Source organism: Athene cunicularia (assembly GCF_003259725.1).
Source record: "Athene cunicularia isolate RWA chromosome 13 unlocalized genomic scaffold, athCun1 chr13_part1, whole genome shotgun sequence".
NCBI lineage: Eukaryota > Metazoa > Chordata > Aves > Strigiformes > Strigidae > Athene > Athene cunicularia.
This window is the reverse complement of record NW_020799117.1, coordinates 12,270,297-12,297,322: the sequence shown is the minus strand read 5'-3', so window position 1 is coordinate 12,297,322 and position 27,026 is coordinate 12,270,297. Positions and strand designations below refer to the sequence as shown.

Here is a 27,026-nt window from a genome sequence, read left to right as displayed (position 1 = left end):
GAAGTACTCTTTCTAGTGACTCCAGGCATCTTTCAGTACCTGATAAACACTCACCTTAGTACATGAGTTGACCCATTTATTGTGGTGGTGGAACAGGGGACCGTCTGCCCCAAGATGGAAGGCCTTCGGTATCGCTCATCACCACAGCACAGGATGATGAGGAAGGCACGTCTGAAAGACTTGTTCAGGAAGGCGTAGAGGAAAGGGTTCAACCCTGAATTGATGTAGCCCAGCCACAGGAAAGCTGTCCACAGCTTTCCTGGCACCGTGTAGTTTATGAAAGGGTCCACTATGTTTGTGATAAAGAAGGGGGCCCAGCACAAGCAGAAGCATCCCATGATGATGCACAGGGTCTTGGCAGCTTTGGTCTCAGTCTTCATGCGGTGCGTGCTGTGCTGGTCCGGGTGGTGCTGCCGGCCGTCGGTGGGGGCCCCCGCACGCTGCAGCACCCGGATCTGTCGGGCGTGCTCCCTGGCCGTGACGTAGATGCGGTAGTAGGCCAGCACCATCAAGAGGAAGGGAATGTAGAAGGCCACCACGGAGCAGGTAATGGCGTATGGCTTGTTGACCATGAATATGCAGTAAGTGGAGTTGGAAGCCTTGTTGAACTGCCTTTGCTGGATCTGGGGCATGGAGAGGAAGGACAAGGACAAAGAAGGGAAGAAGTTCAGCATTGCTCCTCTGATGCCAGCATTCTGTTTGCTAGGATACCTCACCACCGCATTCCAATTCTCTCTCCTCCCTCTCCTCTCCCACCGATGGTACCTGCCTTACCCGCTGCTGCCCCTCCTGCCTGTGCTGACAACAGGGGCTCTCCAGTCCTACTGGTCCCCAGGTCTGCAGAACCAGCCCATGTTGCAGCTCCGGCATCCTACAGCATGCCTCAACCTGGGCAGTGAATTCTCAGTTCAGACACAGCGAAGGGGAGTAACTTCACTCCATGCCATGCTTTTTTGCAGTGCTCATTGCTGTCTATCAAGCTGTGGTTTTACACCAAGGATGCACAAGTTTCACACAGCCAAGTCCCACTGGGGTCTTAGAGAAGGACCAGATGGACAGAGAAGGGACAGGGCTGCAGCATCTGCAGGCAGCTCCAGGCTGGGGGTGGCACTGAGCTTCCCAGGCACAGGGGCTGTGGGCAGCAGCCCTGGCAGGAGAAGTCTGAAGGCTGAGTCTGTAGGCTGAGATCTGGTCCATGACTTGTAATGGAAACAGAGAGGAAGAAAGGGGTCTTGCATGTGAGTTTGGGGAGCAGTGGGCATAACAGGGACAGACAGCATTTCTCTGAGGCTATTCTTGCTACAAAACAGTATCACTGCAGATCCAACAGACCCATAATTTCTGGTGTTTACTCCAAGAAGAAAATAACCCTGTCTCCTATATAAAACTATAATATCAAAATTATTTATTAAATTATTTCAATTATTTGTTTAAATTTATTTATATAAACTGAGCAAGTAAGGATGTTTACCTCTAAAATAAACTATGAAGCATTTTCACTAGGTGGTGTTTGAACCTTGCACTACCTCTCAGCATGCATCTACTGCACAGTGAACGTCAGCAAGTGACAAGGAAGGGCAGGGCTTGCACTGGTGTTTATAAAGTCTGGTACAGACAGATGGGTGTCAAGTCTTTTCTGAAAAGGTGGGGGCAAAAAAATGAGTGGAAGAAATCAGATACCTGACATGGTTTGCTAAACAAAATGCTCCTCCCTTTTCTACCAGCTGCATGTCCTAAACGTGCTTGTCTGGAAGCAATTTTGGCTTTATCACCTTGTCTGGAGGCTTGGCAGCTTGCACCTGTTACTCTCCATGAGCCAAAAAGATTGATATCTCCTTGACTGAGACTTGGCATAGAAGATGCCACATTTCTTTAAACAAGCTCTTCTACATAAGGTGCTTTCACAGTTTGCCATTTTTTAACCCCTGCATTGCCAGCTTGGAAGAAGAGCATATCTGCAGCTCTTAACTCCTTGCCCTGCAAATGGGATCCTGCAAGCACAGCCAGACTGCGGTGGGAAAAACTGACTCCTGCTGAAATTACTTGTATGGGGGAACTTCATCTTCTCCCCCACATTCAAGGCTCACACCAAGACAGGGAATATTGATGGGACTGGCCCAAAGCAGCATTCCTTCTGGGGAACTCTGGGTTTCCCAGCTCTCCAAACAAGTCACTAGTATGACAAGGAAGGACCACCGGGCTCAGCCAGCAGTGGCCAGCACTCCCCAAGAGCTGCAGAGGCCAAGGGGAACCGAGGACTCCTGAGGTGACCATTGGGAGCCAGCTGGGGCTTGTCCTTTCAAAGGACTACTCACTGAACTGATTAGAAGACGTGGGTAAAATTCTCTCCCAGAGCCACCACTGTCTTTGTGACAGTCCTTCCAGGACAGAGTCATTTCAAACCCCCTTAAAGGCACTCTCCAGAAATTCAGCAGCCCCTCTGCATTGGTAACAAGAAGCTGCTTCTTCAGCCTCTCTTGCCTTCTTTTCTCTGAATATTGTTTTTAAAAGAAGAATATAGAGCACCAAATATATTTGATAGCAGGTTGGTGTACCTCCTTAGCCACTCACCAGATCAATGATGCCAATGCTATTCCAGCCTTGCATGATAGGGAGGAAAGAAATAAATGTTGGGATTACCCAGCACCCTCCAAGCATTACGGCGATGCGCAATGGAGTCATCTTGTTTCTGTAAACCAGAGGCTGGCAGCAGATAGCATAGTACCTGCAAGGAGAAAAGTGAGAGAACAACTCTCATCAAAGGAGACTTTCATGTCTTCAAAAAACTGTAAAGCATTTTCTCCAGCTTATTTCTCCTGCCTTTCAAAATAAAGAAAAAAATAAGTCTATAGCCTATTTCCATTGACTGCCTCTCACACAAGGAGCTCAGGATATTTTCACAGCATGAGTAAATAAGGTTTCATAGTGCCTTGCAGGGGAAAGCCAGTATTTTCTGTTTTCCAGCTAGGGAAAATGAGGCACAGATTAATGCTGTGGTTTGTCTGAGGTTGCAGAGCAAGGGAGTGACATCATATGCAGCCCTCCCCTCCTGGTGCACTTAGTCACAAAGCTGTCTACACCCTCCTTACTACAATGAATGAATCCACCTTCCTTCAGCCATAACTGAGTAAATGTTGGGGTTTTCCTAACTGCAATGGACACTTATTTTGACAAGACTACCAAAGGTGTTATTGCAAATTCACAAAGTGTTTCAAAGCTGTGAAAATGTAAAATGAAGTGTGTTTTTTCATAACCAAGCTCCCTTTCTACCACCCAGGAATCAGCTTCTTGTCCAGCTGTGCTTTAACCTTCTGCCAATAGGACAGGGCAAATGTGTGCACCAGGCTTCTAGTCTTTTCACTGTCAAAGGGATGTGCCCTGTGCTTTCCTTTCTCCTCCTGATCCATCCAACGTATTTATCGTACAACAGGTCCCTGCTCTTAGAATAACAACTGGCTGTGACGACTAAAAATGTCTTCTCAAAGAGATTCTGTTTGTTTGGTCCCCGTGCTACCCACCTGCTAGCAAGTTTCTACATCAGGAAGGTGTATCAAACCTAAAACGGGAAATCTCCTTGCTCTGAAATTAAAATATGCCCATAAGCATAGAAGATCAGCAACCATATCATCCTGTTGCAGATATTTGGTGGTCTTGACCTGAAAGTCTGTCTCAGGTTCCCAGTGAAATGTTTTCGATCTTTAGATTTTGGATTTCAGCACACTTTGTAGAAACTGGCCAGTACTGATGTCCCCACAGCTGTGAGAAGAAACAGGGGTCCAGAAACACAGAAGTGTCCATAAATTTTTAGGTCTTCTAAATAACTAAATACATCATTCAGTTATGTGCCATTTTCTTAGTGAATGAATAATAATGGTAGGTGTAGTTTCCAGATTTGGTAAGCAGAGAAACTATGCAATAGGGTGTCCCACAGGAAATGAGCACTGCATTGAAGAAGTGGCCACAATTTCAATAACTATTTATAATGGGAATGAATGATCTCTGTCAGCGGTTTCTTTGAGTCAAGCCTCAACATCAAAGTATAACATGTACATAGAGAGCCTCACTGTTGAATGACTATAACAGTTGATTTTATGAGGTCAGCAGAATCATGAATTAGAGACATTAAATTAGCAAACACACACCAAAGCTGGACCACTAACCTGAGGAGATGACTGTGAGAATTTCTAAGTGCCAGCAGCATATTAAAATAAGACATATGTGACTACACAGAGTTTTATGTGTATATGGTAGAGAGGTATCCTTGAGGTATGCCATTTATTTCATCATTTGAGTGGGAAACAAAAGGCTTCTGCTAAACAGGCACAAAAATCTAAGAATTTCCAAATTTTTTTAAAGACTTCTGTAGCCATGTGGAGTCAACTGAATTGCTTTTTGTGGAGTCATGTGGAGTCAATCGAATTTCTTTATTTTGATAAATCAGATTATATATTCCACACAAAGGGTTGAAATTATATCAAAGTGTCAAAAGAAAACATTTTTTAAAAGTCTCTTTGAAACAAGATTCAAAATGTCACCAGGGAAAAATGTTGAAACAAGCATTCAACTGTTTCAATTTGATCATTTCTACATTCTCTTCTGATTTCATGTATGCATGAAAATCAGCCTGTTCCTCTGAAAAGTTTCACTTTCAAAGAAATGGCATGTTTGACAGTAACTGTTCTTTTAGAGCATTGGGTGAAATGTTCCTCTCACGGAGCTCATGCAAACAGCCACAGCAGTCAGTGGGTCTGATTCCTGTCCCCACTAACAAGGCCCTCGCATCCCTTCCCTGAGGGAGAAGGAGAAGCTGAATAATCTACAATAGAAAACAATAGATTTGAGTTTGGTCCTGTTTAGAAAAGAGGACTGGATCAGAGCCCTCCAGCCTTTCCAACTTACATTTTTCCATCAGACCATGAGGACCATCAGTCAGATTTCAATATCTTAATGATTTCAGAGGATAGAATAAATATTTCTTTCGTTCCTGGGATAACTACCTTCCTCATGACAGCCACAATGTGTTTGTACAACTTTGTTCTGTGCTGCTAGAGCTTACTGCATTTGGATTTCCCCCTGCTCTCCAGATTTCTTTCCCGCAGGAAATAAACTGACCTTTGAATTCAAACAGGTATTTTCAGTAATGTTTTTGGCTGCTTATTAGGACAGACAGTGCTCCTCTTGGCATTATGTGCAACTGCTCTTCTGACTTTTATACACAAAGGAGATATATCTGGCATATTTTATTGTTTACTATCTGAGAGACACCTACTGGAAAGTGCTACCCAGTGCCGGACATCAAAGGATTCCTGTGATGTGCCCGATGGCAAGTTACTGCAAGTAATCAGAGACTACATTTATTTGCAGAAAGGGTAAAAGAAGAAATTCAATAAATAAATGGGAAAGAACAGGCAAGACACCAGCTACCATTTCACAAGTTGAATAAGCAAACAGAAAAGGAAAACCACGATACATTACTAATTAACTACAGCAGGAAAACAATTCTTCCAAGCAGTTTGAGTTATTACATTTCTGTACTTCTATCTCTGCTGCAGCTGACAGCATTACACTGACTTGTACATGCTATTAAAGGCCATTAGAGTAAAAATTATGCCTGTAAAAATGACATCTTAAGATCTCATATTTCTTCCCTCCCAGTGATTCAGCAGCAATTTTCCTCCACTTACATATCAAAAGATTTTTTATTTTTTTTTTTGCTAACTGCAGCTACCATGACTTCCCTTGTGTTCAGAAATTCAAGCTGGGTTCCTCCTGACCTAGACTGTTATTGGTAACAAGGTTCCGCAATCGGAGTGTGGGTGACAATTTTGCTGATGGTGAGGGAGGCAGAGAAGCACACCGTCCCCTTTTCCGTAGCTCAGCAGGATTTCCATTCAATGGCCCCAAGAATCAGAAATAGAAATCTGTGTATGCTAACGGAAGTCATTGAAGTTGCACCAATTTTTGCAGTAGCTGGTGAATTGATTTATGTGATAGTTTGCGCATTTAAGCAGCTATTTATTCACTAAAAGTAATTATATCTAAGATTATCAATAGTTTTAGTCAAAAGCTGAAATAAAGACATTTTCTTATTCTACATTTATGCTTCCTTTCAAGCTAAAGCTGTTTTCCTGTGCTCATAAAGAATATCTATTATGTACTGGTACGACAGTGTGATGGATGAATATAAAATGTAATATGAACACATGATTAATACGATGTCCAAGTTTAATTAAATATTAATTCGTACTATTATCATTCAAGACCCATGTTTCTGCAATTCCTTGAAAATGTTCGCTTGCCTGTTACCTACAGCAGAGCAGATGATGCGAAATGCATTCTCTCCTCCACCTCTGTTATGACATTCTTTGCTGAAGGGGAAATACAAGAATCCCTTCCTGGAGCTGTAGATCTTCCAAGTAGCTCCGTAAAGCAAAGGTTATTATAATACTTCTTTCCCATATCAGACATTTGCCACATGAATGAAGTGCTAACATTTTACAGATGGCTCAAAACAAGAAATCTACAACTCCTATGGCCTTACTTATGCCTCTTATGGCCAGTGCAGGTATGTCTGGCTACTGAGGATTTGTGACCTGCCCAGCAATCACTTGGTGGCTTGTGAAACACTGTGGTGGCCAGACTCTGTCTCAAGGAACACGAATGTGATGCTCCCTGGTCTTCCAGTGGAAGTTCCAATGATGTGGATGATGTTCCAACGAAAGCCAAGTGGATCAGTTCCCAAGAGTGTTACGAACACTCTCCCAGGATCTCCAAGAGGATGCAGATGCACCTCTATTATGTTCACAAAAGCTACAAAAAATGCCCAAAGTTCAGTGACTCAGTGCCCCAGTCTGTGGAGCAATCTTCTCCATACTCCTACAGGCATCACCAGCAGGAGCTGCCACAGTCACTCACATACACAGTGTCTGTAAGTTTATGCTAAGAACAAAATGTTTTATCCTTTCCCAACAGGACTGGCGCTTTGCCTGCCGGCGAGCTCATCTTTACAGCCAGTGTTACACATAAAACCAGAAAGCAGATATAAATGCTTGATGAACTGTACATCAGCAACACATTTGTACCTAACAGCCTTCAGCACTTCGGGTAGAGAAGACATAGTATCACAATCCTCAGCAGTAGGATCATGGACAGCTTGCCTAATGTTAAACTTTTGCATATGTGAAGACTGGAGATGACAGATAAGAGGGAAGCTGTGAAGCCAAAGAGAAAACAGACAGAAAATGAACCTCAGTTTATTCTTGCCTTGTACAACTGAATGTTGAAACTGCTGTGTTGGCCCAAGGCTTTTGTGGAAATATAAGTGGTGTAAAACATGGGGTTTTGTTGTCGTTTTGCCTCTATGAAAAATCCTATGCATACATGCACACACATGTATGCACATGCCCTGTATCACATCCTGCCTTTCCTCCAGGAAACAAATAGAAAAAAAAGATTCTTGAAAAGCACATCAACTTTTAAGTGATGACACCTGCAGTTATTACAAGTTTATACCTTCTAGGTTCTTGTAGACAAGAAAGAGTGAGGCTGAAAATTAGCATTGCATTTCAACACACGGGTGATCTAGATCTGACAGCAGCACAATTTAGCGGCGGCCCATGGCAAGGACAGCTATTTGTGGTAGTGGCTGTCTGCATACTCAAGCACCAACACGATGAGACTCCACTTGTGTACGAGATCTATGGTCAAGAATGAAATCAAAGGTCCAAGAATCTAGATAACCAGCTGAGCCAGTAACATTAACATCCACCAGTTTCTGTGGTTAAAGAGAAGCAAGCAGTGATAGAGCAGCCAGCACATTTGGCCACCCATCAGCCTGGACATCCAAGTGCCTCCTCAAGACCATGGCAGTGGAAAAGCTGCCCTGGGCACATCTCCAGAGAGCAGTCCTGGAGTCCTCAGCTCCTGCCTCGGGATCAGTGATGCTCTAACCACACCGCTGCTCTTTCCTTGCTGTCTGAGAATTACAGAAATATAATTAACTTAGCTCCATTAGATAATTTCTTGCCCTTGGAGAAAAATTAAAGTATCTCACTGGTTTGCAATACAATTTTGTTTGAGCTACGGGTATGTAGATACTACCCTGCAAGAAGCTCCTTAGATATCGCAGACAGACAAATACACACCCACTTTTACTAAACAGACTGGTTCTGTGGGTGGCCCACATTTAAAACCATTTGGTGTCATGTGCATGTATAAAATCATATACATACCATATGTTTTATCATCACTGGGGCCAAATGAGCCAAGGAAGATGTACTGAATACTCATATTGAGTAATTTTTTACCACCCCTTAAATAATCTAGAAAAGAGGGTGGGAACACTGCTAATAGCTCTCTCCCAAAGTCAGGGTGCAACAACCGTGCCCATACAGGCTCCATGCCTGTATGAATCTGCTGAGCCATGCCTTAAACACCAAAGTGAGGATGACTTTTTTTGTTAGTTTTTAAGGAAAGAGAGGCCACAGAAACACAAGAGGAGAAAGACAGACTGCACAAACTGCCACTGCAGAGGACTCTGCTCCTAACCCAACACCCAGGAGGAGGCTGTGCCCAGCGGAGGGGCTCGGGGGGCTGCCTCCCCAGGCAGCCAGCATAAATGCTGAAGAAGCTGACTTGCACTGACAGAAAACACTTGTGAGTGAGAAGAGAGATGCTACTTGTCCTTGCAGGACACCGATTATATACAAGGATTTGGCTAGTTTGGAAAATCCCCTTCTTTGTCGTTTTGGAGTTCTGCTCTGGCACACTTCACAAAACCCAAATGAAAGCGTGATTCTGCACACTCCTCCTCTCCCTCAGTGAATCCAGACTGGTCCGGAGTCTTCAGTTGAACCCTGACTAAGTGATGAAGCCTAAGGAGCTAGAATCTCAAATTATTTGTGTCTGTGTGAAATTAAAACAACACTACTGGCTTTGCTGATTTTTCTGTGAAACCAGATTCTGACCCCTGTATAATCAGATTTTTACCTTTTTTTTTTTTTAATGCAAGAACAGCTCTTTCTCTTTTCCTTTTTCCCACTGAGCAAATAAGTTATGATTTCTGACTGTGCCAAATAAAACAAAGTTATGCATCGCTGGTCCAGAAAAAAGAAATCTCCTAAAATGATTATATCTAACAAAATTAAATTCTTATTAGAAAAGCAATGGCCTGCTGGTGTTGAGATAATTACACTGAGGAAAATGCTAAAGAGAACAGTTAATTGGAACTGGATAAATTTAGCTAGTAATACAAACAAACGTATGTTGCCAAATGGAGATAGAGGACTCCTTCATGGTCCCTGTGTGGGTCGGTGCATGTGGAGGGTTATTGGCAGCAACAGTGGTAAATAAATTACCATATTTCTAAAGGGTTTGTAAAGATTAATAAAGGACAGTGCATCCCTCAGGCTGTGCCATGGCCATCTGCTCCATTATTTTTCCTTAATGCTCTCAGACCTGAATTCTGCAAATCTCGTGCTGGTTTTCTTGCCGAGCTGAGTGCTGACAGGGATAACCCCACAGTTACGTGTTGTGTCTCACAGCCCTTGTGGACAGTCTCCCTTTGCCCTTGCTCAGCCCCTTCCTCCGATGCCTCTCTGTTCCTCCACCTAAGCACCTGGGAGCTGTATGAGATCAGATGCTTTTTCAGCTGGAAAGGGCATGGGGGATTTCTGGCCTGGTTCAAAACTATAGCTGGAATCTGTGTCATATAATCAGATTGTCGACTGCCTGATCGTTACTTACTGATAGCTATTTAAAACCTAGTGAGTCTCCCTGCTAACAACGTCCCCCCGCCCCTGGGCAGCCAGCAGATGTTTTGCAGAGCACCACTGGGCACAGCTGCTTTCTTCCCATCCTTGAGAAAGCCATCATGCTCCCAACCTCGAGTCCTGCTGTGGCCCAGGCATCCTTTGGGGATCCAGTCGGTCTCCCCCATGCCTCGGCTGTGCTGGCTGGAACACTTGTGCAAAAGAGACGAGCATGAAGAGTGATGTGATGCAGGGCTGGGAACAGGAGGCAGCAGGCAGGGCGGGCTGAGCCAGCGCCCACCCAAACCTCGCTCCTCCTGTGCCCCTTGCAGATGCTCTCCCACCCGTGAAGGGAGGGCTGCTTCTCCAGACGGACTGCCCTGCAGAGCACCGGGGGGTGGGAATCTCTAAAACATCATCTCTCTCAAGGGACTGTGCTAGTTTAATGTCTGAACAGTACATTAATGTTAATTAATGTTTGTAAATGGCGCAATGAGCATCTGTCACCCTGGTGCTCCAACACTCTTTGGATACATCTGCTTTGCTTTAGCCTTTATTTTAGCAGTGATTATGTGGTATGTTTGAATTCCAGTCAGATTAGCGTTGAATATAAAAGCACACAGGCCAGTTTGATTGTGTGTTACATAGCAAATCTGCAAACGTTTCAAACACGCCAGGCAAACAGTGTACCTAGTGCCCAGCAGAGACTTAGACTTGGAGGAAAGCTTCACAGGCTGGGACACAGCCAGGAGAGCTGGGGGAAGCAGAGGATGGGTGCAGGATGCTTTGGTTGCATGAAGAGCACAGGTGCTAGATGTGCATCTAAGCCCAAGAATACAGACATTTAGGACCTGTTTGTTTCTCTATTCCTGCCCCCCCCTCCCCCGACTTTGAGAAGTAATTGTATTGCAAATTGTACTGCAAATATTGGAGAATAAAATTGCCTTTCCTGACAGGTTAAATGTATTTGGAGACTTTATCATGGCTTCTAGGTCTATTTATATGCAGTGCAATTATTTTTATTGCATAGGCACAAAGAATGGATATGTATGCATAAAACATGCAATAAATAAATAATTCAAGGCTAAATCTTTCTTTTATATTAGAATACCAAAGAGATGATGAAAAAGCATAACCCAGTGACAGCAAAATTTGGATTCAGTGAGCCCTGAGATACCTCTGATACCACAGAAAAACACTTTTTCAGATGAGACTGAGAGTGTCTCTAAGTCTCTGCAGTACTTATCTCTCTGTGTCTGACTGGTAAAATCAGTTTATCCTGTGGTGATTTCTCCAGATTTTCTCAAATGCCTTTGAGAATTAAAGCTTGAATACTTTTTTTTTTTCTTTTTCAGAGGCAGTAATGGAAATAGGTACAAGATATTATCAGATAGAAGTCTTTTAAAGCAACGCTTTCTGAAAATGTTGAAAAGAATGACTTTCCAAACTGAGTCCTAAGGATTAGATTAACCACCCAATTTTCCTAAAAAACCCCCAGCTGTACACCTTGAAATAAAACAGAAGGTATGAAATAAATGAATCACAGGAAAAACACCAGCTAGAAGAAGCATACTTTCATAAAGTCTGAATGAACACAAGGGCAACAACTAGAAAAAATTACATAAAACACTGTGAAGGAAGCAGTGCTGCCAGTGTTCCTCCAACCCAGACGCCAGGAGGGGTGAAGCAGTGGTGATGGAGAACCGGACAGACGATGGGCTGAGTCACAGAAACCCAGGCATTTATCTACCTGCTCTGATCTTCTCAGGGCCATCCACCGCTATTTCCTCATCTAATCTGTCCTCTTAACACTGCTTGCAAGCAATTTCTCACTGTGGAAAAAAACAACCCCAAAACAACCAAAAATTGTCACAGAAATTCAAGCTTCTGCCAGCAACCTTTAAAGCTCAGGTCGGAGGCTTGGCAGTTAAGAGGGGGAGAGGGAGACGCGTTGCTCTTACTCCTCTCAGAGTGAGCACTTGGAGCTGACCTGAAAGCTGTTTGGAGCTGACCGCAGAATACTGCAAAAAGTAAACTGTCTGGAGGCCTCTTCAAATCTCCACTAATGTTGGCAGAGGACAAGGGAGATACATGTTTTGAAAGCCTTTAGTCCAAGTCCCAAAAGGAAAATTTGGTGAGCAGTTGGAAATAAGGAGACTTTGCTAGCCTGTTATATCCTAGCTGTGAACAGCACGTGTTGGGTACGCTGCTCATTTGGGTTAGAGGACGGTTACTCTGTCAAGGCATTAATCACTATTAGACGGCGCTGTCAGGTACCCACATTTTAACTAATAGGCACCAGAAACAGCACAAGTTTTTTGAGTTCAGTCTGCAAAAGGAAAAGGATTTTTTAAAATTGGCAACGTGCTCAGGAAATAGGTGAAATTTAGAAAAATTTTCTACTCATATGTATTCAAATGTGACTGAAATGTGGATATTTTCACTTTTCATCTTTAGCACTGACATGAAGTAAGGTGAAAATTTTCTCCTTGCCCTTCTCAGGATGGCCACAGACCAAAACACAGCTGGACGTGATGTTCCCAGGACAGTTACAGCAAGGGGCTGGCACATTGGGAAGAAAAGAATGCACACTTAAAAGGTGGGATTGAGCCTTCTTTCAGTACGGAAAATGGATCTCTTATTCTGTATCCACCATTCCACCCAAGCTGTGTTGAAAATCCCTGTTCTCCTGCTTGCTGAGGAGGTTTGGAACAACAGCCAAATTCATGGCAGCAAGAGTAAATTAATTTCTGCAAAAAGGACACAGAGTGAAGTGGGATTGTCACTGGCTCCAGGTGACCCACAGCATGACATAGCACAAGTGTAACATCCCTCTCTGTGTAGCAGGGAAGACCATGGCACATCCTTAGGGAAGTGGTAAAGTCCAAAATCCAAATGTCTAAATGTCTATGTTCTCCCTGACTTCTTCCAGACAAATGCCTCCTCTAAGAGATAGAGGGAGAGACCTCATGTTTCATTTCAGTCAGAAAATGGTTTATTAAACAGGCCCAATAGGAAAAAAAATAACGTCCTTGGTCTTTGTTAATGTTTAGACCTGACAGTGTTGACAGGTAAGAGGTATTGTGTTTTGGATCTGCAGCCATCAGGTCTGATGCTTGTGTGGTGGAAAGCAATTCTTTTATATGACACGTTTTCTGATTTACCTAATTAGGCTGCCAGACCATGCCAGTGAGCAAGCACTGCAGCAATGAAAATAACATGTGCAGTGGAAATTCAGGAAGAAAGAATTTTTAATAGAATGTTTGGGACAGGAAAAAGTTTATGAATTGGCACAGAAATTCCTGGTCAGGTTAGGGCTGTTTCTGCACTCAAAGATGATGTCCAGGTGCACATTCAGTGATGGCTACAGTACCCAACCAAGTTGTATTTTGAAAATCATGTTAATGGTCAGCCAATCAATCAGAGGAAGAAATGCAGCTTTAAGAGAGGAAGATGACTAGGGACTGGCCCACCTCCATAATATTTACATTTATAGCAGTTCAGGAGAGCTAGTCCAGAGCTAGTCCGGTGCTACAGGAGGCATCTCGCTCTGTCTCAAGCACCATGGTGGGTAGTCTGAACTTGATGTTTGGTCCTGGGTCTCCATCAGATTCATACTGGGTGTCTGATCAAACAGGCAGTGATGAAAGCCACGAACTGACTTGGGATTCTCATCTTCACATGAGACAAGAGAGATCCTGGGCTTTCTCTTTCAGCTGACCCTGACTGTCAGCAAACACAGACATAACTGTGCCTTCTCGTACTGAGAGAAGAAATACACCTTTTGAAAGATTAAATTCTGGCTTTTTTTATGTCAGTAGCAAAGCTCCAAATGATTACCCATGGAGTCAAAATAGCATTCAAGATTGACTTCTACAGCAAGACTGAATGGCTAGGAAAGCTATGTAAGCCCCGCAGAGATCAGATGGTAGAGAAAAGTTTCTATGGCAAACTCGAGTGCCTTTGGAGAGGAGCAGCCTTCTCAGAGATGTTGCTGTTAGTGCTCTACTAACAGTGCTGTGTGTGGTGGTCATTGCTCTAATAAGCCATTTTGATAAGAGAAACAAGAACAAACACGGTTCTGGAGAATTACGTAAAATTTAGATCATCTCCGCAGCTAGTCTGCAGAGGCACCATTCCTCAGCATGAAAGCACCAAGCAGATGATAAAGGCTGCGATAATTATCCATGTCAGGCTGCATCCAGCCACCAGCTTGGAGAACCTTTTCTCTTCTTCCTTCTCTGCTTGAGAGCAAATGAACGGCACATGTATGGCAATCACATGCGAAAGAGAAAGAGCACTGGTGTGTCCTGAAATAATTCCCTGACATCTGGCAATTTCAGGTTTGTTAGGTGTCAAAAATTGCCACTGTGTTTCTGTATCCCAGAGAGTGCAGTTCTGCTCCCTCACCCCTGAACTTGCAGAGGTTTTCAGCACACCCATCACTCAGTAATGAATTCATCCTCTGCTTCTTTGCAAGCAATCTGACTGCTGTTTAGTCTAACATGGCCAAAACTGTGGGGATGACAAATATTGGGGGATTTCTTTCTGTCAGTGCATTCATGAGGAAGTAGTTTACAGGCATTTTCTGAAAAAAAAAAAAAAAAAAAAAAAAAAAAAAAAAAAAACCATAAACACTTTTGATAAATTTGGCTCCAAGATTGGTGGACGTTGGGTGTTTTTAGCCAAAGTGTGTGTGTATTTTTCTTCCTACTTTAAGAATCTTTCTAATCCTGAAGAAATAGGAGGAATGTTTCTGGACAAGAACAGGTTCAAATACACATTCAGTAAGCAGAAATCTTTTAAAGTGGGATTAATTTTATCACAGAAGGCCAAGCCGCTTAAACGGAGTGATGCTGATACGGGACTCATTCAAGTGCAGGGTCTGTCACCCTCAGACCCCAGTGCAGGGGGTGCTGCACCTTCCCCAAACCTTCTCAGAACATGAGGGAACAAGTTAAAAGGATTAGTCTCCTCCAAAACACAGCTACAGCTCCTGCTTTCTTTCAAGACAGCCATTCTCCTCTTCTGTGTAGTAGTCTAGTGATTAAAGCATTGGCTTGGGATGGAGTGGGGGTCCCCAGACTCAGATCCCTATTTCCCTCTGTCCACAACAAAGGGAACCGTCTGTGCGTAACTGTAGGCAGAGACGCTCACCCTTTGCTACGGCAGCTCTGCATCTGGCAGAGAAAATTCAAGACTCTGGGCCACGGAAAAAAAGAGCATAGAAGAAAAAGCAGAGTTGAAGTCCTCTCCAGGTGCTCACACTCTGCTCCAAATATATCATTTAGTACAGAAAAATCTAATCCATCTTGGTTTAGGGGGAGTTTGTTTACTTATTTTTCCATTTCCAGTTCCTTCTACTGAGCAGGGTGTTTGCAACTCTGCCTCAGGTCTGTTTACACAAAGAAAATCTTATACAAAACTGTGATCTCTGTTCTGTATCCCTAGAAAATTAACTCTGAACAATGCATTTTGACAGCCATAGACCCAAGGCTGCCCCCAACCCCTTCACCACCCCCAGACGAGGCTGCCCCAGGAGCATGGGGACCAACGGGGACAGACAGCAGGAGCAAGAGCTCATGACATAGCAAAGGGTAGCACAGGCAGGAGAAAGGGGACAGTTTCCCTTCTGTGCACCCTACGTGGGCATTCCCCATCCCCTGCGAGTGTCAGAGATCAGGGGGTAAAGAGGTGGGGGGAAAACAGTATTTTCCCTTCCTGTCCTCTTCTCTATACAATCCCCTACATTTAATTAAGAGCCTGAAGAATCAAACTCCAACATTTTATATAACAAGGCCATAGCCAGAGTGCAGCACATAACATCTCCTTTACTGGTAACTGGCTCAAAGTGGCAATTTCAATGTTTTTAAGATAATGAGCTTCCTATTTGTGTTCCTGCCAACTAAACTTCCAGATAAGGAAATGCACAGTAGCTATTACACATCAGCTTCTCTCTGCATACAATAGTGCACGTTTCAGTGCCCCCCTTCCCACAGAAAAGGAGCCCTGCCTGTCAGTGGAGAAGTTAATCAATTATCTTTGGAAGTCTGGCCTAGGTACAGAGTCTTTGGATGAATGATGCTATTTAAATATCAATTGTCATGATGATGAGAATGATTAGGGTTATTCTGGCCATATTAGTAATACTAAGTAATAATACTTATAAAAGTATTGAAATCTCTGCACAGGACTCAAATGAAAGCTCTAAATATTGCTTATTAGAATAGCTGGTCAAAATGTTTTCTTCTAAGTATTTCCCCTGCGAAAAATTCTTGCTATTCTGTATGGAAAGTTCTGCCACCTACCCAGAAAAACAGCAGTAAAACAGAACTGTTTGCCACAAATTATTTAGGATTTTGGCTTCATTTTAATTATGCAAGAAAAGTTTGAAAGAAAATAAAGTTTCCGGGACCTCTCACAAAACCTGTGCACCCTTTTCACCAGCTTTATTTGCCCCCTTGTTAGCAGTCACTAGGGGAGATGGGCAAATGGGTGCCTTAGAAAAACAGCCCATAATATATGGTTTCTTCTTTTTGCTCTTTCTCCATATAATCTAGTAACATGCCAAAATATGTCATTTAGCAATATTGGGGTTCATCTGCTTCTATGGCTGCTAGCAGCAGGAAGAGCAATTCTGATAACACTTGAAAGATAACGCCAAATATTTTTTTGACGAGAGAGAGGAAGGCAGATAATTTAGTGTTTCAGTCCCTGGGAAGACAGGGCTCAGCACAACACATCAAGCCCTTCACCAGCCAAGCCTGCCCTGCAGCCCTTGGTAGGGAGTAACACCTGACAGTGTGACGGAGAGCAACATCTCTGCTAAAATATCCTGTGCACGATGCACCTCTGCCTGCGACAGCTGCAGGTCCTTCCTTTAGATTCATCTTTGAGGTGTCTTTTCTTTACTTTAAGGAAGAAACTGTGCCACGTCTGATCAGTAATGCAAACACTTTGCAGAGCTGTGCTGCAAAGCAGCTGAGAACCTCTATTGATATGAATCTCATTCCTTTCATGTTTTTCTACACCGATGACGATTCAGAGAACTCTCTCCAAAATCAGCTACTGAGAGAGATTTATTGCTCTACAGTTCCCAGCAGGTCCATATTTGCCCTTTGGCTACTGCTAACAAGCAACAACACTGAAGAAACTCAAAGCAACTATAACTATTCTCTAAGCTCGTGTGTTCATACCTGTCCAGAGAGATACAGCACAGGTGCAGGATTGACGCTGTGGTGAGCAGGACATCGAGGGACGTTCGGACCAGGCAGAACATCTCTCCATAAATCCAGTTGTCCTGAACTAACTCAATGGCCCCAAATGGCATCACCAGCACAGACACCAGCAGGTCCGCAAAGGCAAGGGAAACAATGAAATAATTGGTCTTGATTTTCCTGCAAGACAGATCACAAAATTAGGGCAGAACAGTATCAGTGCAGCATCCTCTATATGAAGACAGAGATTTCAGCTTGTGTTTGGATCTAATTTGCTCCATCACACTAAAAGGTCCTCTCTAACGTACTCCTCACTTTACATGGTCACCCTTAGCTTGCTCCTGGTCTTTACAGCTAAATATCCACTGTGATCCCTGCATAAAAGCATCTTTCTTCTCACACAGAAGAGGCAAATAGATGCTCACCGGCCTCTGCATGTGGGTCAACCTCACATCCTGCATTGGAGAGTTTGGGGTGGAGGAGGGGGATTTTATTTTAACTTGTAAATTGAGAATATCCTTCCAGAAAGCACTGAGAAGAATCTAGACTGAAGCTGTAATTTTAACTTGAAGAGTACTTTTTAAATCATAACAATAAAATAGAATGAAATCCATTAAAAATCCCACGCAGAATATGAATAGAGGCTGTTGTATATCTCACTCTGCTCCTGAGGCTGGTCTGACAACTCCCAGGGATAGCAGCAAGCCACAAGACAGGAGTTTTGCCTGTGAACCCCAAAATCACTGGCTGCATTTGCCAAGCTGCAGCAGTGCAGCACAACTGCAACAGGACCTTGATCTGCGTGGTTTTCTGATAGGCTTGTTAGGAAATTTGAGATGGAAAAGGGGTAGAGGCCAACCTGCTTCTCCAAGAAACTGCTGCTTAGTTCTATTTTTCACGGATTTATCTGTTCTTTTACACTGCGAGTGATAAAAACGTAGAGGAAGGATACTAAAATGATCCCACCGCCATGGTATAAATCCGAGTGGGGATGCACTGCGGCCAGTGTGAGAGTCTGACATCACTGTGGTGCAACGCACAGAGACACACTTCATTGCAGCAGTTCATGCCTCCGCTGTGGGCATGGGGCTTTTTAGGCAGGAATTTTCCCGTGTGCGTGCCCAGGGAAGGGCAGGCGGTGGCTGGCTGGGTGGGCTCACCTGAGCTGCCTGTCCCGGCACACGGCCACCATCACCAGCAGGTTCCCCAGGATGGCCATCAGTATAACGGCGGAGATGAAGGTGAGCAGCACAATCTTCTCCGCTACGCCGAAGCCCTCACTCGAACTGGGGAGCACACAGGAAAAAAAGAGAAAATACAAGAAGCTGCAGCGGCACTGGGAAGGGATCGCCTGGGCAGCACTGATGTGCCAGTCATGGGCACCCGTTTCGGCGAGTGTGAGAGCAGCATCCCCACGCCTTCCACAGCTGCTCCCCACCAAGACCATTAACAAAGAACATTTCATATTTATGGGGAAAGTTGTGAGGCCTGTGTTCACCAGCAGAAAGGCTACAGGCAGAGGATAACCGCAACACCTGTGGCTGCCCAGGTTGCCCAGTGGTGGGTAAGCCAACACATACAGTGGAGGAGCCCACTTCCGAGAGCTGGAGTGAACTTTGTCTGATTTCTGAAAGTCCCTTCCAATTCAGAGCCTCTGGGTGAAAATGCTTTCATTCTCTTTTCACCCCAATAAATAATGCTATTTTCTATGCAGAAGTATTTTAGTTTTATTTCCTTTAGTTTTTCCATTTTTTTCCCAAGGTTTTCCTCAAGGTGAGAATTTTACATCTTGAATTTTGAAATATTTTACATGACTTTTTTCCTTGTTCTGTCCTCCCTTCATTCTGTCCTATAGAACAAGAGGCAGTCTGGTATGGTTGGGTTTTTTTTTCTTTTCACTTGGTAATTTTTCCACAATCGGGGAAAATAATTTTTTTTGCAAAGAAAGTGCCTAATTTCCCTCGAACCTGACATCAATAATTTCTTTCAGTTAATGAAGAGAAAGAAAATAAAAAGGACAGATAACACAAAACCACAATGTCGAACATACTTTACATATGCATGTCTACAAATGTTAAATGTTTCAAAAACAGCTGTTGGGGTTTTTTTTTGAGCCTGCATGGCAGGAAGGTAATATACAGCAGGCAATAAATAGTGTTAAGTTCCTCATAAAATTAGTTTTATTACAAAATTTTTGCTGGGATTCTAGAGGGCTTTCTGCGAGAGAATGGACATGTGAGCAATCCTGCGTGAGAACAAGACTGGTAAGAGCCTCAGCCTGAGCAAGAATGCAATAAGGATGTGACCTTGAATGAGGGGGGAGAAACTCGATGAGACAAACAACCCCCGGCAGGGGCTGGGACGGAGGAGGAAGTTCCCCAAGGCAGGTGCCTGGCACGGCTGATGTGGCACTTTTTATCCAATCATAAGAAGGTTTAAAGCGCGGGCTAAGTTAACTGTCCAGTCTTGAGGACTTGTACTGCATGTTACTCACGTGTGCGGGAGAACATTATAAAAGGGCTTTCTTAGTTGTAATAAACGGGCATTGCCTGATCACATTGGTCGTGTGCGTGCTCAGCTCTCCCACAAATTTTGACACAGATTTTCCTTTAAAGATATTTCCAATTATGTATCTAGGACAAAATGAATCCTAAACCTTTGTGTGCTTGTGTAATTTTCCCTATTACATTACATGGGTGAGAATGGGTGTTCGTTCATGTTATCAACAAGTGCAGCTAGAAATAAACTGGCATTAAGAGCAGCACTTGACACTAATTCAGCAGGGAAATTTCTTCAGAGCGTATGAAGCTGGTATTCGGCACCCAAGATTAATGTTGTGAGATTGTTCAGGTAATTGAAAAATTGAACTGTTATTCTGTTTAACTTTCTCTGGGGTCATTTTTTATTTACTAAATACATTCCAGACTTTTACACTTTATCTCAGTGAATTTTCCTGATTTTGGCAAAGCTAAAGAAGATCAGAGACTGCTGAGGTCCTGCCTCCACTACCTGTGCCATTTTAATAAGCTTCTAGCAACTGACTTCACCCTTACCCTGCATTGCAGAACATCCACTTAATGACAATCTCAATTTTTGTCCCTAAAAGTGATGCTGATTTGAGTACAACATTTTTGCCCACTTCCAGATGCACCAGTGGGTCAAATGGCAGCCTGCTGAAGTTGGATTTTCATATTGAGTATGAACAATATCTTAGGAATTCCTTGACTTTCAATGAATGTTTACGAGCACATAAAGAAGAGGAAAGGAGATGCCCTGGCTTCACACTAGTTTCATAGAAAAACACAGCACTAGGCAGATATATGCAGGCTCAAACCCAAGCTGAAATATATGGCTATAAAAAAGAGGTCCAGGACAACTGAATATCCTACCTTCCTAAATGTATGGCCATATGCCAAGTAGTGCTTCCTCACCTGTGAGAGCACAGGTAGCTTTTCAAAGATAATCTCCTGTGTTAAAACTAAGAGATCAATAAATGTCACATAGAGTGGACATGTAGGTGTATCCCACCTCTCTACAAGGTTGACAGGCAAAAAGTCCCTGAGCACTGCCAGGCACGTGTCCTTCTGGAGGTGGGTTGCTGGGGTACTGGTGTATCAGGAGAGGGGACATGGGTGGCTCAGGGTGAAGGGTTTTGTCATGTGTTGAAATGAACGACCCCAGTCCACAGACAAAGACAAAGGCATGACTGATTCTTTTGCCCTGTCGGTTTTCAGTGCTAATGTCAGTAAATCCACTCCTGCTTAATATAGGAAGATCTCGGGGGTTATGTTGAAGGGGTCAGACATAGCCATAGGTTTGCATCCAGCAGGACACTTATTTCTGTGCAAGCCAATTATAGATGATAAGACAGGAGAAAGGCAAAGTCAAGATGCATTTTTATTTAGCATCTGAAAGAGTTTGCACTTAATTAGTAAGAGTTGTCTACTGAACTTAACACGACTTCAGTGAGGGCAATTAAGCCTGCAAGAAGTTGAACAAATCCTGCAGTGCATTCGGAAATGTTGACAAGGCTCTGTCTGTACTAAATTGGCTTTCCCAGTTTTTATTGGAGACCATTGCTTCCTGACACCTTGGGTCATTAGTTCTTGGACAACTCTTGCAACAAGTGGATTTTGTGTCTGCAGTTCTGGAAATTAGACTGCAATTGCTGCCTGTAAATTGCCTACACTGGTCCAGTCATACTTCCTCCCACCTGACAGTATAAAATCCCTATCGATCAAAATGATCTGCCTCATCCCTCATTCTGACAGTGGCCTGTAGGAGACAAAATGCCTACATGCATATAGCAGTCCCTCCCTTGCAAGTTATCTCATGCTGCAAAGGTCTGCGCCACAGTGGGCTTGTGTTTTAACAGCTCTTCATGGATTCCTTTGCCTTCCCCTCTCTGGTCTGTCCTTTGAATTCTCAGTACATGGTGAACACCATCTCTGGGCAGCTTTCCTCCTTGATCTCACAGTGACATGCTAAATACAAAATCAAGCAAATAGCATCAGTTTCTGTGCTTCTCAATTACCAGTGACCACCTCAAATTACATACAGAGATTCTTTTCTCAAAACTAAAGGTAATTGGCATCTAATGCCTTATCCTAAATCTAAAATCCCAAGCCTACAGAACCAGTCACTGGTCACACAGCTGCTCCTAAAATAGGATGTCACTCCTTCCCCCCGATGGAACTCACTCTTCCTGTCTCCCATCCATCTCCACATACATCTGATCTGAAAGACCTCCTCTTCCCCAGAAGCAAAGCCCTGCGTTGGAGATTTTGGGAGGCAGGAACCTAGGAGCTGCCAACATATGAACGTGAACTGCAGCAAAGTCCTTTGGAAAAGGATGAGCAGCTGGGAGCGGGTCCTTCCCCGTGGGCACCATGCACAGCGGGATGCACAAAGCGATTCTCCTCTTGGAGCCACAGAGACCTCTTGGGCCCACCATGTGTCCTGCTGCAGATGGATGCTGCACAGCTGGGGAAGGTCAGACACTTGCCAAGCATCAGTATCTTGAGCACACCCAAATGCCAGAGCCTTCATTAAGAACGTTCATCTGCAGAAGACACCACCATGAAAATGAAAGGGAAATGGAAAAGGAACAACTTCAAAGGCAGGGCTCAGCCACAGGCCTTCTAGCTGGGTACCAGCTGGGATGAAAATCCTCAGGAACAATGGGGATGCTGAGATCAAAGGCACCTTCACTGCAGAGCTGTAATTGTACCTGTTTAAATAAGCCTTCACAATAGGCTAACATTACTCGGTGGCTGCATCTGTGAAACAAAATGTCAAACCACACTAAACAGTGCCATACAAAACATGTTCCTTTTCCTCCTGAGCGAGCATGGCAGCACATATGCACTGGCACAGCAGTAAAGAGGATGATGATGGTTTAGTTTATACAGAGCCAGGCTGAGTTAGATTTATATTTTGTCTTATCTAACTTTGCCTAACCTTCTGGTGTTTCTAAACAATTCTCATCACCGCGTTATCTGAGCACCTTGCATCTGCACTCTGCAGTGTGTACAGAGGAGGAGAAAGACCTCCCTCGTCCCTGAGCCCTGCTGGGGAGGTGAGCTGGCCATCAGCCGTGCACCGGCTTCTTGGTCCACCATGCAGTGTTCCTTGTGAGGGAGGCTCTTTTTCAGGGAAAGCCCCGGGGGTTTGAGGCTGATTGCTGAGAGATTCCTGTCCCCTCCCCACAGCAGGGATGCTGGCTCTCAGGCCACCCAGGGAAAGGGACTCGGTGTCAGGATGCTCTGGGGCATCATCCCACAGAAGGAGGTAGAGAGGAGTGAAGCATTTTGATTTGACCTGTACCTTGAATGAGCTGCTTTGGTCCTACAGGCAAGGGGTTAAACATTTCACAGTAAACAATAAAACATGTAGTAAATTAATGGGTGAACTGAACTGCCCGCTCACCTCCTACTGGAAAGCAGCTGTGCCTATAGAGGAAACCCTGACAAACATCAAGGCTACCACCTGCTATTGCCACCGAAAGGATGGCCCTGTCACCAGGCACCAGGGCAGGCTCTTCACATCGTGTCTGCTCCTCGGGAGCACCGCATCCCTTGTGTCAAGGCGTACCCTCCGCTGCTGCCTCCCTGGCCATCCAGCATCCACGTGCCGTGCAGCCAGGTGAGCAGGGGCAAGTTGGGTGCCCCGATGTGTTGCTGGCTTCTCAGCACACACTGCTCCCCTCACGATGGGCGCTGTGGCTCTGCGGGACTCAGGGAAGGAGGGAGCTTGAGGGATGCCCGAGAAGAGAGCTCTGGAGGTAGAGAGAAAAGATGATTTTCACCATGCAGCTAGGACAGAAATAGCTGCAGACACCTCTATGCTCTTCCTTAGCAGCAGGATTTTCTGCATTGAAAACTCCTACAGCTGCAAGGAAGTTATAGCTCTGAAGTTATAACTGCCCACATTTGGTGCTTTGGAGCATAAGATTGACACTGAATTTAACCTGGGTTTTGCTAAGCAATGACACCCAGCGTGCAGGGATGTGGTTTTGGGTGGAAAAGAGACTCGCCGTTGCAAGGCAGGCATTGGTTGTCTCCTTTTGTAAAAATCCCAGATGTTTTCCCCTCATTCGGGCTCATGAAGGTAGACAGGAACCATAACAGCAGGTGAAGACTCAGATCTGCTCTATACTCCCAGACATCTTCCTCAATGAACAAGCTTATTGCCCAGTAAGGAGACCTCTGTTCCTTCCAGGCTCAACTTCCAAAGAGTTGTGCAAGTGAACGGACACTTAAGAGAGTTACTCAGCTTGGCTCTTCGGTGCACGGATTTTGAGTTTTAATCATCAAAACAATCTCTGGAAATGCCAAAGGAGGCCAGCACTGAGCCACATTTCACCAGATGTTGCCTTGCTTGAAGACTGAGGGGTGCTTCAGCTTCAGCCAGGAAGCAGAGCAATGTTTTAAGCCCACATTTCCCATCCGGTGCACACAGGCAACCCTGCCATGTGGCATCCTGATCTGCAACATTTGACTTGGCTGGCTGCAACGCAGCGCTCTGAACAGAGACCAGCAGGTCAGAAACACACACTGGCACGCTTGTCTATGGAGCATTTGCTGTGATAATAGTTTTGGAAGCGTTTGGGAAATCTCTCCAAAGAGTATTTCTCTTGTGCCGTGTTGCATTGCTCCCCTGGGGGACGTTAGGCATATGCATCACTAGGGGTGCAGGAAGGATGTTATCTGGGCTATGGTTCTATACATCTGCCTTTTGAATAAGCTATCGTTAAGTAGGAATATTTGTTAATTATTCAGTCTCAGTAATTCAAAGCTGTTAATAATGGAAGAAGTGGATATTGCTGTAAATTAAAATCAATGGTTTGCATAACATCTTTGATCAAATCTGAGTGCTCTGGCTTCCAAGTATGCTTCCCTGTTTAATGAAGCAGAGATTGATGGGTTTGCTATTATGAGGAAATGAGATTCAGACAAAAAGATTGTTGGTTAGTAGGAATATAGAAATCTCTTAAGGAAAAACTGAAATACTAATGTGGAACGAATGGTTAAAATCCATATATGGACACATTTGAAAGGTTCTTCTGTATAGTCATTAATGTGAAGAAAAAAAAGTGTAATTATTTTTTTCAAGCTCAATTTCTACTTTCCTGTAAACACCCCGACTTTTCTAAATGACCTCAAGGGGTTTTGCATATTTTATGCAGCAATTAAACTGCACAGATCAGTCATGTTGGTAAGACCACGCACATTGCTCTCTGGTTTTCCTTACACCCGTCACACCCCGACCTCCCTGCCACTGCAGTGGGAAAAAATCACTAATAAACTGCTCAGTGTTGAGAGCACCTTCGGCACCGCACAGAGACTTCTGCAGGAGTGGGGGAGATGTAAGAGAGTGAGAGTTGAATAAATAAGACACTGCTTTTGGGAGCAGCTGATAAAAGGGAGGCTGGATGGCCCATTTCCAAACTGGAAAGGAATAATTCTGCCTGCAGAGGGAACCTGGAGCATCTCCCAGAGGAAGCCAGGGACCATAGTGAGCATTTCCTAACAAGGGACGTGTGTAATTCTCACTGAAGAAGATTAAAAGCTCAGAGCAGTGGTGGCCTAGAAAAGAGCTTTCTTCTTGATTTAACAGTGGCCTCAGTTCACTTTGTTTTCAACCAAGCCAAGGCTTTTCCCTCTGTAACTCCAGCTGACATGATATTTCATGTAGGTCTTTAACTACAAATAAGATGTCATTTGCCTCTCCTCCTTTCTACTCCCCTGATTATTCCTAGACATAAAATCAGAGGCTGAATGTTAAACACTTAAAAACCAAGATATGTTGTTTTATGAATAAATCAAACAGTGTTTGTCTCAGTATAGAAATGTGACAATAGGGAATATATTATCTGATCTATGGCTTTCCAGCTGTTACCATATTCTTTTCTACTGCCACCTAAAAATATTAATCTGAGCCAGCATTAATCCAGAAGCATGTGATTTCTTTTAATGCCTTCAAATGCTACACTGCCTGTGCTGCTTCGCTTCAGACTGTGCAGATGGCAGGACAACTTCTAACAGATTCAAATCAATTATGTACTTCACTTCTGTTTTAGAAACAGATTGAAATTAATTAAAGTATTGACAAGCCAGAAATAAACAGCATTCTATGTATCAAAATAACTCAGTCATATCATTAGTTTATTTGAGTACTTTTTTTTTTTTTTAACCAAATAAATTGCGGCAGTGGGGTGGGTGGGAAGGGATGAGGTTTCCTCTTTTCATGCTGGTTTGAATCTCAGAAATGTTCTGCAAACCAACTTGTTTCCACTGATGGTGTGGGGCTGAAAACGCAGCACCCTACTGCAAACAGCAGCAGCCCAAGTAGGATCATGAATAATGAAATGAGGGCTTTAGGCCACCTCGTCCTGGACAAAACTACTGATAACATCACCACAGGTGATCCTGCACCTCCACCCCAAGTATCTCCCCGAGGCTGAATGCTATAGTGCTTCAGAGAATTGTTTTAAGCAGCTGATAATACTGATTAAAATCAATTGTCAAGATGAAGAAAAGAAGATGGGCTATTTAAACGTTTTTAAAATTGCTGTGTGGGGGCTGTGCAGTCAATCAGTAGGAGCTAGGAGTGCTCTCCCATTTGGGAGCGAGTGCGTGCTGGAGATGCCAGACACTGCGGGACCTCCGGAGACATGGGGGGCAGAGCAATGCCTCCAGCTCTGCATGCACCTCAGGCTTTGGGGCTGCCCAGATCTGGGCTGACAGGCAAGCACGAGGGGCTCCAAGTAACAAACACAGAAAAAATGGATTTTCTGCCGGTCCATGCAATTTCCTTAGCTTACACCAGCAGAAGTTCTTGCCTTTTCTGGATGGAAATTGGATCTGAGGCTGAAAACTGGTCCTGAACAAAGCAATTATGAGCTTTATCACGATCTTCATACAGATGAAGGTCTGAGAGCTCGAGAGGCAGACAGCAGTTTGCATGGTTATACGGGAAACGTGTGGTAGAGGTAGGAAACAAACCCAGACCCAGTGAGTCTCTGGGCACTGCCTAAGCCGTAGGGCCTCTCCTCTTGCAGGGGAGTTAGGCAGGAGCCCAACAGTCCGTCTCCATGTTTCACACAATGAAGGATGACATCCTGGCTCTGCTCTTTCCCAGGCAGCAGATCAACTGTTACATAATTTACACCCACATATGAATGGATATCGCTGCAAGGCTGATGCATATAAGTACAATCTTTAAAAACCATTAGACTGTCACTTAAAATGTAAGCTAAAATTAATTTATGAAATTAGCATTAGATTAAGATCATGGTATTTACATGGAGGAAGGCCAGATGCTGCAATTACTTTGTTTGGATCCACTAACTACTGCAGGACAGTTCTTGTGTAAAGCCCTGTGCAATCACAAATTGCAGTCTTACACACCTACCTGGAGTTTGCAGGGCCCTGGCACTATGGTTTGTTCCTTATAATATACTTTTGAGTCTTTAAATCTTACTACCAATGACCCCTTCACATGGTGAATATTTCCCTTTTATTTTCAGACAATTTTCAGGTATGCAGGGTCTACCTAT

General features: G+C 44.0%; 1 protein-coding gene across 1 annotated transcript in view; it reads right to left on the bottom strand.

The window, feature by feature from the left end:
• HTR4 (5-hydroxytryptamine receptor 4) overlaps nt 1-27,026 on the bottom strand; it is a 100,443-nt gene that overhangs the window by 58,285 nt on the left and 15,132 nt on the right. Inside the window, exons 2-5 of the mRNA XM_026858461.1 lie at nt 18,127-18,252; nt 16,946-17,146; nt 2,572-2,725; nt 55-623 (exon numbers count right to left, since the gene is read on the bottom strand). Coding sequence (XP_026714262.1) covers nt 55-623; nt 2,572-2,725; nt 16,946-17,146; nt 18,127-18,252 — 1,050 coding nt within the window. The remainder of the gene's footprint in view (nt 1-54; nt 624-2,571; nt 2,726-16,945; nt 17,147-18,126; nt 18,253-27,026) is intronic.